At 45.6% G+C, this 12,518-nt stretch overlaps 1 protein-coding gene across 7 annotated transcripts in view; it reads right to left on the bottom strand.

The window, feature by feature from the left end:
• LOC144107794 (multidrug resistance-associated protein 1-like) overlaps window positions 1–12,518 on the bottom strand; it is a 592,391-nt gene that overhangs the window by 234,692 nt on the left and 345,181 nt on the right. For all 7 annotated transcript variants that reach the window (XM_077640975.1, XM_077640979.1, XM_077640978.1 and 4 more), the window contains one exon: window positions 6,982–7,128. In XM_077640975.1, the coding sequence (XP_077497101.1) occupies window positions 6,982–7,128 (147 nt within the window). The remainder of the gene's footprint in view (window positions 1–6,981; window positions 7,129–12,518) is intronic.

Here is a 12,518-nt window from a genome sequence, read left to right as displayed (position 1 = left end):
CCTGTAGATGCACCGCCGCCGGACGACGATGAGGACGCCTTCCTGGGACCCATCAGCCCCAGCTCTTTTGCTCAGCAGCAACGCTCAGACCCCGACCTAAAAGGCCTCATCGAGTACCTGGAAGGCAAGGTTTCTTCACCCCCGCTTCCTTCAAGCGAGCACTGTCTTCCTTCTGTGTGCAGAATGAGGTCCTTGTGAAGAAGAACTTTACAGCGAACAAAACAGCCTACCTCCTTGTTGTACCTACTTGTCTCCGCGAAGAAGTTCTACAGGCTTCACACGACGAGCCGACAGCTTGACATCTCGGGTTTACTCGCACCCTCCGCCGCATTCAAGACAAGTATTACTGGCCCCGACTGTCTGCCGATGTCGCACACTATGTGAAAACCTGCCGAGATTGTCAGCGACGAAAGACTCCTCCCACACGACCAGCAGGATTTCTGAGCCCCATTGAACCTCCCTCGAGGCCCTTTCAGCAGATTGGCATGGACTTGCTTGGCCCTTTTCCAACGTCAACATCTGGAAATAAGTGGAACATCATAGCGACCGACTACCTGACCCGCTACGCCGAGGCGAAAGCCCTACCGAACGGAACAGGAGCAGAAGTCGCCAAATTTTTCGTCGAGTGCATTCTTCTTCGACACGGCGCACCCGATGTGCTCATCACGGACAGAGGAACAGCATTCACGGCGGAACTAACGCAAGCCATCCTGCGCTACAGCCAAACCAGCCACCGGAGGACAACTGAATACCATCCGCAGACCAACGGACTGACCGAGCGCCTGAACAAAACCATCGCCGATATGCTCGCTATGTATGTCGATGCCGAACACAAAAGCTGGGATGTCATCCTGCCTTACGTCGTCTTCGCCTACAACACCGCAGTGCAGGAGACCACCCAGATGACGCCTTCTAGGCTCGTCCATGGCAGGGAGGCCACGACCACGCTAGACGCCATGCTGCCCAACGTTACAGAAGAGAACGTCGACGGTGCCGCCTATCTTCAACGCGCAGAAGAAGCTCGAAGGCTTGCCCGATTATGGATCAAAGATCAGCAGCGGTCCGACGCCAAACTCTACAACCTACGAAGACGCAACGCAGAATACAAGCCAGGAGACCAAGTCTGGGTGTGGACACCCATTTGCCGCCGTGGATTGAGTGAAAAGCTTTTGCGCCGCTATTTCGGCCCATACAAGGTTCTTCGTCGGCTGGGTGAACTGGATTATGAAGTCATCCCTGACGGAATGACTGCATCCCAGCGACGCTGCGTACGACCAGAAGTTGTCCATGTAGTCCGTCTGAAGCCGTATTATGCGCGCTAAAGCCCGCTGCATTTCCGTGCTCTATTTTCGCAAGATCCGTTCTTTTTTCCTTACCCGCCGCGGTGGCTCAGTGGTTAGGGCGCTCGACTACTGATCCGGAGTTCCCGGGCTCGAACCCGACCGCGGCGGCTGCGTTTTTATGGAGGAAAAACGCCAAGGCGCCCGTGTGCTGTGCGATGTCAGTGCACGTTAAAGATCCTCAGGTGGTCGAAATTATTCCGGAGCCCTCCACTACGGCACATAATTCTTCCTTTCTTCTTTCACTCCCTCTCTTATCCCTCCCCTTACTGAGTGGTTCAGGTGTCCAACGATATATGAGACAAATACTGCGCCATTTCCTTTCCCCAAAAAACCAATTATTATTATTATTACTAGTCGAATTATTTGTTTTAATGCATCGGGTCGATGCTTCTTTGAGAGGGGAGTAATGCCGCGAATATTTGCAGTGTTTGTCGTTTTTAAAATCTGCCGCCACATCACTTTATCGCTTTGTCTGCGACGCAAGACGCGACTAGATTTATCTCGATTGATCGCAGCCAGGCAGAGCTGATTCTACGTTGTTCCGGAATGTTCTAGTAACTTTGCGCTCTTTATCTCGAAAGTTCGCTATCAGCTTTAAATTGAGCACGGCCGACAGCGGCCGGCATTCTGTTCGACGACCGCCGAGCACGCTAGTCGCTTCGCCGCTGCCGAGTGATTCAGTCCATTTTGGGTGCAAGTCAGCCCAATAAACAGTTCTTTTAGAAGACCCTTTCGTCCGTCTTCATCGCTGCTTCGACTGCCGTCACCACTACGTGACAATATTTAGGGCTTGTCGCATGCGCGAAAGCTCCGATGAAATGGTGCAGCACGCAAGCGCAGCAGCGCGACTCACTGGAGCCCTGGACTAGGGGCCCAACCCTGCTTTGAAGGTCAAGAGTCTGCAGCGATGAAGACGAAGACCGAACGCTAAAACCTTAATGAACCAAATAAAGAGAAAGATGTGTTATTGAGCAGATACAACATAAACCTTTTATCTAGAGCACTTTTTCGGCAACATTTTCTTAAACAAAGCAGGTTAAACACGTTAGGTAATTTTACTGGCTTTTATTTAGATATTCTGCGTGCTTGGCTTTCAGCCAGAATCCTTTGGTACTTTCAGAAAGCATAGGACTCTCCATCAGACCGCGTAGGTAATAAACACTTCTCACTACAATACATGCCTTTGTTGGAAGTGTGCTTTCCTGAGGTCGGCTTTATGCCGCATCAACAACAAAGATTTGTCAAGGAAACCTTCTTGATCAAGGATTCGGCCCCTTTGGAAGCTCATTATGGCGTGTTTTGATTTCTCTCTTTTCCTCAGATACACCGCGGCTACCACTGACTGCCCATCAAGCAAAGTTGTTTTCCTCAGCTTCACACTAGGCGCAAGCTAATTAATCCACTTGCAGAGATGGCACTTCCATCCATGTCTCTGGAATAGAGACTTTACAGAATAGGTCTCGCTTGTGGACGTACGGCAGATATGTTCACAATTATTTTGCGACTCACCAATTCACCAGCGCTGGCTTCTTTAGAACCACAGCCTGTGGTACGCTTTTCAATTACTAAAGCTCCGTTGTCGGCACCAGATCGTTCCAGGCTCACCGATTCAGCACTCTCAATGGCTTAGCACAACTCGGAGGCTTTCGACGCAGGTCGTTTGTGACGCTTTGCTGGAGGCTCTTGCTCGCTCAGATGTATAGTTTTCCTCCTTGCTGATATTTTAAGCACAATGTGTTTTAGATAATGCGTGAATATCATAGGCATGGTGTCGGGTTTCCGACGCGGTTTATCGCCGGAAGCTCGCTGGTTACTACGGTGGTACTGCACCATGCGCTCGATAAAACTGCTATAAAAAATGGCCTGGCTTAGCTTATGGTTAAGCCTAGGATGCGAAGCATACGTCGCTTGGCAAGCCGTACTTCTCGTTCTTCTCCCGTTTCAGTGGCTCTTTGTAACTTGCGCTTTGCGGTCTGGCGAGCCGCCCTCTCCCTGGTCGACATCTCGCTGCTCAACTGACTCAACGAGTGCGTCGCCTTTTATACAATTGCGTGACGTCAGTATCTCCTAGCGGTAGGAGCGGGAGTTAGGCCGCCGGCGGAGGCTGCGCGTCCGCAAGCGAGCGCACGAGTTGAGCCCCAGCTTTCACAGCTGTTGTGACGTCATATCACGTGGTGCGCCGATGTAGGTGAAGTGGTAGCTACGCGGCCGCGCGCGGCGCAGCAAGGAAGAGTTCGGTTGTGCGGCTAGTATGCTTCGTATAAAATGTTTCTCCCAAACCACAGCAGTTGATTTCAGCCTTCCGTCTTCTCTTTTGAAGTGTCCTTCCCCTTCTGCAAGCAGCATCAGATGGTGCAGTAAACATGGAAACGCGCTTCTTGTTCACGTGGTATACCACTTTTACAGCGTGGCACAAAGCACTGTCGCTTTGGCTTTGACATCAATTTGTGCAGTCACATGTAGCTCGTTTAGTGATGGGCACGGGAAAAGAACAATCGAGAGCTCCGTCCATGATCTGTCTACACGGTGAAAGCACGCGAAACGGATACACGCACGCACAGAACGCGCACACAAAACCGACGAAATCAGCACAGAACTACTCGGAGGAGCGGACGCGATGACTTGCATGTGCAAGCAGCCACACAAGACAACAAACACTTCACCTCGCTCAACAAAAAAATACGCGCACGAGCAGGTTAATCACGCATGCACAAAACCTATCTGCTGCCTTCCGAACCGAGAAAAGCGCGTCGTCTGCTGCGACAGCACCCTCCCGACAAACAGCGCCTTCTGTCGCCATCGGTGGGCTTTCCTTGTAAACGGCGCCACCATCTCCAATTGCGCACCGCTGGCTCTCGGCACATTAGCCAGTATATTTTAGGCACTACGGCGGCTACAACTGTGCATTTACATGCAGCGGAAGAAAAACAAGAAAGACGAGACCTGTAGGAGAGCACGGAAGAAGCTGCACTCTTATCGGTGCGTTCTTTTTCGGAAGCGCTGTAATCAACACGGACAGAGAGAGACGAACAAGGACGAGCGCTCGTCTTTGTCTGCCTCTCCCTGTGTCCATGTTGATTCCAGCTTTTCCGGAAATGGCGTATATGCACCAATTAGCCTGGTCCCTCGCCCTTTTGAACTTCTCTCTGCTGGCATCCGCCTCGCATTCGCGACGTGCTGGGTTCGATCCCCAGTGCCACCGGGTACCCACCGGTTTTTAATGGGCACAAGATTTCCATTCTGGGTGAGATGCTTGGAAAAAGGGTCTTGACCACAGTTGCTCTTACGGATCAGCGATAAGTTCCGCTGTCAACAACCTTAAATCCGCATCGTGCGGTAGAAGCCCATTTGTGGCCCTTTTTTTTATGACTGCTGCTGCTGCTGTGTGCCAGCGGATCATGGTTCGGCGAGAGTTCTGTCCAGAGAACTGCGGGCGACGGTGTGTGCGTCTCGCGAGAGGGGAGGCGGCGACGCGGAGCCACCGCGGCGCCGAGGGAGTTGCCTTCTCTGCGGAAGGTCTGCTTTGTCCTCATGGAGGAGGAGATTCCGTTGCGCTAGGGCGTGCGCGCCCAGGCACAGCGCATCGAGACTATGCTCGCGTTCCCACGTTTCCGATTCCGAAGTTCTGCGCCAGCGAACACGCGCTCTAATTCCTCCGTGTTCGCACCCTCTCCCCCGTAGTCTTACTCGGCAGGAGGAGGTATCCGTGCGCCGGATTCGGGCAGGGGCGGCTCTGACACCATCTGTCCGTCATCGGTGGCGTGCCAAAGATCTGCCACTACCTGACAGGTGCCCTCACTGTGGCGCTGCACCGGACATATGTGATGTGCGGCACTTGTTGTGGACGTGCCCAGCGACGGCTGCTATCAGAAAACGGCTCCTCAGGGAGGTGGGCCTGCGGTGGAACCGCGAAAGTGACTTCGTGAAGTGGACAATGGACAACCGTTTCATTAACAACCTCTGCGACTACCTCAGCGCAATGGTTCTTCACTCCTTCTTTTAACTTTCAATCCCGTGCATTCCTTCCCCCCTTTCCTTTTTCAACTTATGCCTCATGGCACACTTCTCGAATAAATAAAAAAAAAAGACTATGCTCGCGTTCGAACCACGTTGGCCGAAGGGGTACCACCTTTAGCAGGCTGCGACTTGTTCGAAACTGGGGCTTGGCCCGCGAGGGGCGCAGCGGGGTTTACGGAGCTTCTTCCAAGGGAACACCCCTGAAGAAAGCCGGGGGCCGCTTGTACACATTTTTACCGGTGGGTGCCCGGCGGTGGGTTTCGAACTAACCACCTCCCGCACTAGAGACGGGCGCCCAACCCACTGGGCGACGGCTGCGGTCCCCGCAAAATTACGGCAGTAATTGTACGAGGACTTGATAGGGATCAGTGCAGAACCTCACCTCAGGCCTCACCTCTAAAGATTTTCTATGGCTCGCTTGAAAGAGAACGAAGCGCAAAAGTTTTACACACTAGCTGTAGTAGCTGCACTGTCATACTGTCAGAAAGTTTGAAGGAGGCCATAAGGAAAGGTTTTGCACTGGCGTCGATTGTTCCAAAAGAGAGGCCGACCGGTGGAAATTTGTTGACTGCCGAATCCACTAGCAACGTTTCGAGTTATTGCGCTTTTAAAGCCTCTAATTTATCACGTTATTAGTTCCCCGCGATAGATGCGGCGATGTCCTGTATATCAGTGAGTTAAGAGGAACAAAAATGTGGCACCTTAAAATTTGCGTGCTGTTGTGTTTTTCATATTGGGCCCATCCTTGTGCTCGATTGAAGCGAAACTGCGATAAAGTTTAGACATGAAGAAAAAAACGTCGCACAAAGTGCTGAGTCGTTAGTTATGTATATTATGAATGCTTATTTGCTGGTCGCACTAGGAGAAAGAAGAGAAAACAGCCAAGCTAGCGCAATATATATTAACCGCGCAATGCACTGGCATTGAAATTGTCAGATAACAGTTATCACATACGAGTAGATAATAAGAGAAGTTTTCATTGCAAAATGCGAAAGAATGGAAATTTATTTTTTGAAGAAATATTATTAGAGTATAATTTAATTCAGGTAATCATGGTGATTTATTATTACCAAGAACGAAAGCACTGGCGGGAGACAAGCAGGTGCATAGTAAATGAGGCGCAAAAATCGAACACTTTTCCATCGTCTGCCAGTGCAGCATTGTGACCACAAAAATTTCAGAAACTTTTGTAGTTATGTTACTTTTGGTTGGCCTCCTGCATTTCTGACAGCTTAATCCTTACTTTGATTTTATAAATAAGTCGGAAATGACCGTTTCTTTTGCATGTTAAGAATTAAAGGAAAAATTAAAATTTATCATGCCGTTACACTCTTTATCAAATGTGGCACGCCGGGAAGCACAGGGCACAGCAGCGCTAAGCGCAGCACATGACACGCAGTACTTAAGATGACGGGTTTTGAGAATTTGCGTCGCTTTCCGCTCTTTACCTTCACTGCGGTTAGCACATACACTTGTTGAGAACAGACACGGTGATCAGCATCAAGACTGCCTATCTAGCATTTTCTATTTTCTTCAAAAAAGAAAGCGTTGGATATATGCACAGTGAATTGCTATATAGTGCCACTTGAGGGACCGAAAAATCGTCGATGTGGGTACATACCCTGTTTGCCATGATCATAAGCAGCGGCAAGCTGTTGAGGAAAGCCTCGATCAGGGAAAGCAAGTAGACGCTTGAAAAGGAGGCCGATGCACTCAACACCTGAGCAGAGTCCAGGATCCACAGGGTTCCGTACATGATAATCGTCAACTGGAAGAACACGCGCGAGAGCATGTACACACTCTTGAGTCATAGTCATTGACATCTAACGTTCAACTTGCTAGTACTAGTTTAAATTTATCAAAAATTCAAGGCAAGATCAGTGATCTGGAGGACGGGTCCCTACGCTCGAATTTTGTTTTTTTATGGACTCTGGGATTAAAACAGGTCTGTCACATGGGAATTTTCACAGCGCCGCGTGAAGTTGTGTGCGGCGTAGCTCGAAATAACTTTCATCTGTTTCGAGCGCTCATAGCTTCGGCCGATTCTCCGCCATTAAGGTACGGCCTATAACTTCAAAACAATTTAAGTAAAAATAGGTAGAATGTTTTAAGCCAAGTGCATAAAAAAACACTAGTTTCAGTATCGCACAGGACTGGACCGAGGCGGTCAGAAAAAAAAAACGAGGCAAGTTATTAAACTTCTCCCGCACTGTAAGAAAGGACAGCGATCGCATACGTCTTGTATTCAAAAAGCTGCACATAAACGGTGACGCATACTTGTGGGACACGAAACAAGACCGTGCCATGCCAGTTACTCGCCAACCTGACGTATGACAACCTTCCATTGTTCACCATAGTCTACCTACTGGATCTGCCACACCATCCCAACCGCATTTCCTTGCTGTAAAAAAATGATATCATTTTTGTACACTAACAACAGAAGTGTGGTTGTTAACAATATTGTCCTTTCATCCATACCGACATCTGCCAGGCATCTTCAGTTGCCCGAACACAAACGTGGCTTAGCAATTCCGTTTGTGACAGGGTCACTTTCGCCGCCGAGGTATCGAAGAGGCGATGGTGCCCTTACCGCTGCATATAATGATACCTTTGCTGCGCCAGCCATTGTCACATCCTTTCTTGAATGCTCATGGATGCGTGAATGCTCGTGGTTGTTATTCTTCATCTCATAGTTGGCAAATTTCTGTCGCCCACTGGATATGAGCGACAACATTGCATAATAATTTTATCATATACTAAATCGGGATTTTAAGCGTTTTGCAGATTCTGAAGTAATAATTTTTGGTAACTTTAAGTTCCTTAACATCAACTGCGTAACACTATCCGTGGCAGCACGTAACGTAGAAGCTAACTCTTTTCTTCAAACTTGTCTATGCTTGAAACGAGCTTACTAAAAAGCCCAAACGATCCAAAGCTAGGACTGTTAATAATTTTAATTAATAATTTTAATTAATAATAATTAATTTTAATTAATTAATGTTAATAGTTTCAACAAAAAACCCTGACATATTTACTGATATACTTCATGTGGGAGAATTTTCTGATCATGATATCATAACTAGTCACATTAACACATCCCTTAAAAAGCAAATAATAACTAAAAAGGAAATAGGGTGTCGTAATCGAGCTTACTACAGCAGTCTGAATGCGGAATTGTGTTATTTCTTTTCTCATTTCCTCAAACATTTTCACTTGCTCTCTAGTCCTGTTTTAAAACTACATTTCCGTATGTTTTAAAGCTACTGGTTCCTCTTTAAAACTATTTTGAACAGCCTAATTGGAAAGTTCATGGCAATCATCATGATCACAACTAACCACTGTGCACCTTGGTATAATCAACATCGCCGTTTAAACAAGAAAAAGAAACGTCTGTGGAGATAAGGAAAGAAAGGTAATCTTCCGGAAGCATTTCAAAAACATAAATTCTACACAAGGCCTACCAGGCTCTGCTCGAATCTGCTTTCCGTTAGTCGTTTGCTCCCTATTTTTCATGCTTGTTAAAGAATAATCCTTCAAAATTCTGGCACGTCATGAACCCCAACACGCACCCGGACATCATTCTTTCTAATGCTCACGGTACTTCCTGCTCTCAAATCTGACTGCGCCCAAGTACTTGACACAGCGTTCTTAGCTCTGTTCGCTCATGGCAACATTATGTAAGCACCTGCAATCGACAAACGTGCAACAGCTAATGCGCGAGGTTATCATCAGCGGGCCCTGAATTATAAACTTACTCGGAAACCTGAAAATATTGAGAAGTTCCGATCATCTTGGCTCTAGTAATAAAGCACTAAAGAAAATTTCTGATGTCTAAAGTGCTATGTTAACAGCGATTTTCAATCAGTCATTATCCATGGGGGAAACCATACATGACTGCAACAGAGAAAAAATAATTCCCACTTTTCATTTTCTATTTATTTTGGACAACAATACATGGTGTCCGCGGGGAGAGGCTAAAGGAGACCAGGATGTCTCCTGACGAGGCCTAACACCCGCATTACACGTCGGTGCAGATGGTGCGGAGTAACATATGAGAACAGTGGTACACCAAACACGGCGAGACAGGAATTCAAAATAAGCAATTACACAAGCACTGGTCAGGTAGAAAATAATACTGAAGAGGTTATCAACAAAAAGCAATAGTAAATGGCATACAAAAGAAAAACACATTCACACAGTACAGTAGGAATAACAATGAAATGCAGCAGGTATGCATAATAAAATTTCACACGGGGGTGTTCAAAAGATGCCTCATTTTCTTCTTGAATTGATGAATGTTGACAATCTCTTCGGCACAAGCAATTAATGTTGGATATGTGTAGCATAAAACTGCTATTTGGTGATCTGTAGTCTGGGTGCCGTAATTAGTACGAGGCCTAGAACCAATCAAAGAAGTTGTGCGCAAGTTATGTGTGATTGCTCTATTCAAATAAGAACGGGAAAAAGATTCAAAGTCATGTTTTATTTTTTGGTAGATTAGGACTACTAAGGAGTGTTTGTAGCATAGAAAAACTGGTAACACCTTACAAGAGTTAAACATGTCATTAGTACTAACAGTAAATCTACCCAAAGTGCGCAAGGCTCTTTTTTGTAGAGAGAACAAACTATCCGAGTCAGTTTTATTACATATTCCCCACACTAAGAGACTATACACAATATGAGAATGAATAAGAGAAAAATATAACTGTTTTTTTTACATGGAATGGAAGAAGATAACGAAGTCGTTGAATTAACCCAACTGATCTTGATATTCGTATCCGCAGACTATTGACGTGATCGGTCCAACTCAAGTCACTGCGAAAATGTACTCCTAGAAACTTATGAGAATTCACCTGCTCAGTTTGCGTGTTATTAAAATATAGTGGGATATTATGATCAAAGGGCTTATTTTTGGCGCGAAAAAGCACATATTTAGTTTTTTTTTATGTTTAGTTCAAGAATATTGGCATCAAGCCATGTTCGCAGTTCATTGAGCCAGGTATTGGATCGATATTCAAGCAAGCTAAGGTTGGGACCGGAAAAGAAGACATTGGTGTCATCAGCGTAGAGGACTATATTTAAAGTGGAGTGTACATTTACTATATCATTAATATATAAAATGAAAAGTAGAGCTCCGAGGATAGAGCCTTGTGGTAAACCGAATTTTATTAAACCTGTGTCGGATTTAAGCTCCTGTAGCCACGTAGACTGCCTCCGTCCTGTAAGATAGTTTTCCAACAATGTGTGTGCAATACCGCGAATTCCATATTTTTCCAGCTTTAGTAATAAGATATCGTGTTTAATTGAATCAAAAGCTTTGCGAAAGTCTAAAAATATTCCGATGGTGAAAAGCTTTTGTTCGAAGTTACAAAGAAGGCGATCTTTTATGTCCAGTAGAGCAGTCTGCGTGGATGTACCAGCCTGGAATCTATACTGTTCTTTGCATATTGTGTTTTTTTTATCTAGGAAGTTTTGTACCCTTTTATATACCACACGTTCTGCGATTTTAGAAAACAGTGGCAATATTAAGATAGGACAATAATTGTTCATATCATTTTTGTCACCTCTCTTGTAGATTACTGTAGCTCGAGCTGATTTCATCTTATCAGGAAAAATACCAGTCAGGAGCATTCTGTTGCATATATGTGTTAAAGGTGGACTAATGCTTCTAATAGCGGCTTTTACTGGTACCGTACTTATATCGTCATCACCTGGTGAACAGTTATTTTTAAGGGAATTAACGATAGCCACGACTTCTTGAGACGCGGGGGTCAGATATAGAGACACAACAACAAGTTTTCATATAAGGGTCTATGGGTGATGGGCGACACGTGCCCGCTGTGATATTACAAGCGCCTGCATTAAGAAAATGTTCCTTAAATGTATTAGCAAGTGTTACACCAGAGCAGGCAGTTCCATTAATCAGTAGCTCGGAAGGCAGACGAGGTTTCCCATTGGATATCATGCCATTTACAACTTTCCAGACCTGTTTGGGTTTGTCCACTATTGAAGCAAATTTGTTTTCATAATAGGCCGTTTTAGCCTTCTTTAGATTCAGATTTAATTTGTTTCTAAATTTCTTAAATTCTTCAAAATCGGTTGGGTCTCTTGTTTCTAAGAAATGAGCAAATAACGAGTTTTTATATCGAATGCGCTTGAGAAGAACCGGGGTAATCCAGTCTTTCTTAGCTTTTTTGTGCTTATGGACGGCAGCTATAGGAAATGCAATGTTGTAATTGTGTTGTACCTTTTCTAAGAATATATCGTACGCTACGGACGGATCATTTTCTAGATATACTTCTGCCCAACAAGTTTCAGTCATAAGTGAACAAAAATAGGCAACTGTATCTTCATTCACTGTTCGTCGCTTGTACTTAGGTTTAGCAGAGTGTTGCTTATTTGAAAACAAGCCAAAAAATGGCATATGATCGCTTATGGCTGATGAAAAGACACCTGCGGTAACTGTATGTGGGGAAAAATTTGTAAAACAGTGATCAATGAGTGTTTCTGTTTGCTGGCTTATTCTGGTAGGTAGGTCGGTAACATTTTGGCAACCATGTAAGAACATCAATTCAAGTAGTTTAGTCTACATCGGGTTTTTCTTAAGCAAATCAACGTTCGTATCACCAAATATAATGGCACGCCATCTGTTTTGATTTGCTAAATTAAGGAAACTATCAGAGAAGTCAAGGAATGCATCAAGATTACCATAAGGGGGGCGGTATACTAAAAGTAAAGCAATGTCGCGATGCAGTAAGCTAACAACTTCAAAGTTTTCATTTCCAACACATGATTCCGTAAGAACGTCATAGGGGAAACGTTCGTGTACATATAGAGATATACCACCTCCGCGCTTGCCGTGTCGGTACATAGAAATGTGATTGTAGCATGGAATCTGCACAACTTCCGCATCAGAGCTATACCAAGTTTCCGTGAAACCAATGACATCAAAACCCCGTTTTAGTTCCTCTAATTGAGCTTCAATTTCTGCGACCTTATTCTTCAAACTGCGTACGTTTAGGTGATACAAGGAGAGAACCTCTTGAGGAGCATAAGTTTTGGCATTGAACAATTTATTAAAAAGGTCAGGGTTATAGTAAGCCATCATTCCAGAGATTTAGCAAGGTTCCAAGTTTACGATGGAACTGGTGATCGCAC

The sequence above is a fragment of the Amblyomma americanum genome, chromosome 10 (genome assembly GCF_052857255.1).
Source record: "Amblyomma americanum isolate KBUSLIRL-KWMA chromosome 10, ASM5285725v1, whole genome shotgun sequence".
NCBI classification, from domain to species: domain Eukaryota; kingdom Metazoa; phylum Arthropoda; class Arachnida; order Ixodida; family Ixodidae; genus Amblyomma; species Amblyomma americanum.
This window is presented reverse-complemented; position numbering and strand designations above follow the sequence as displayed.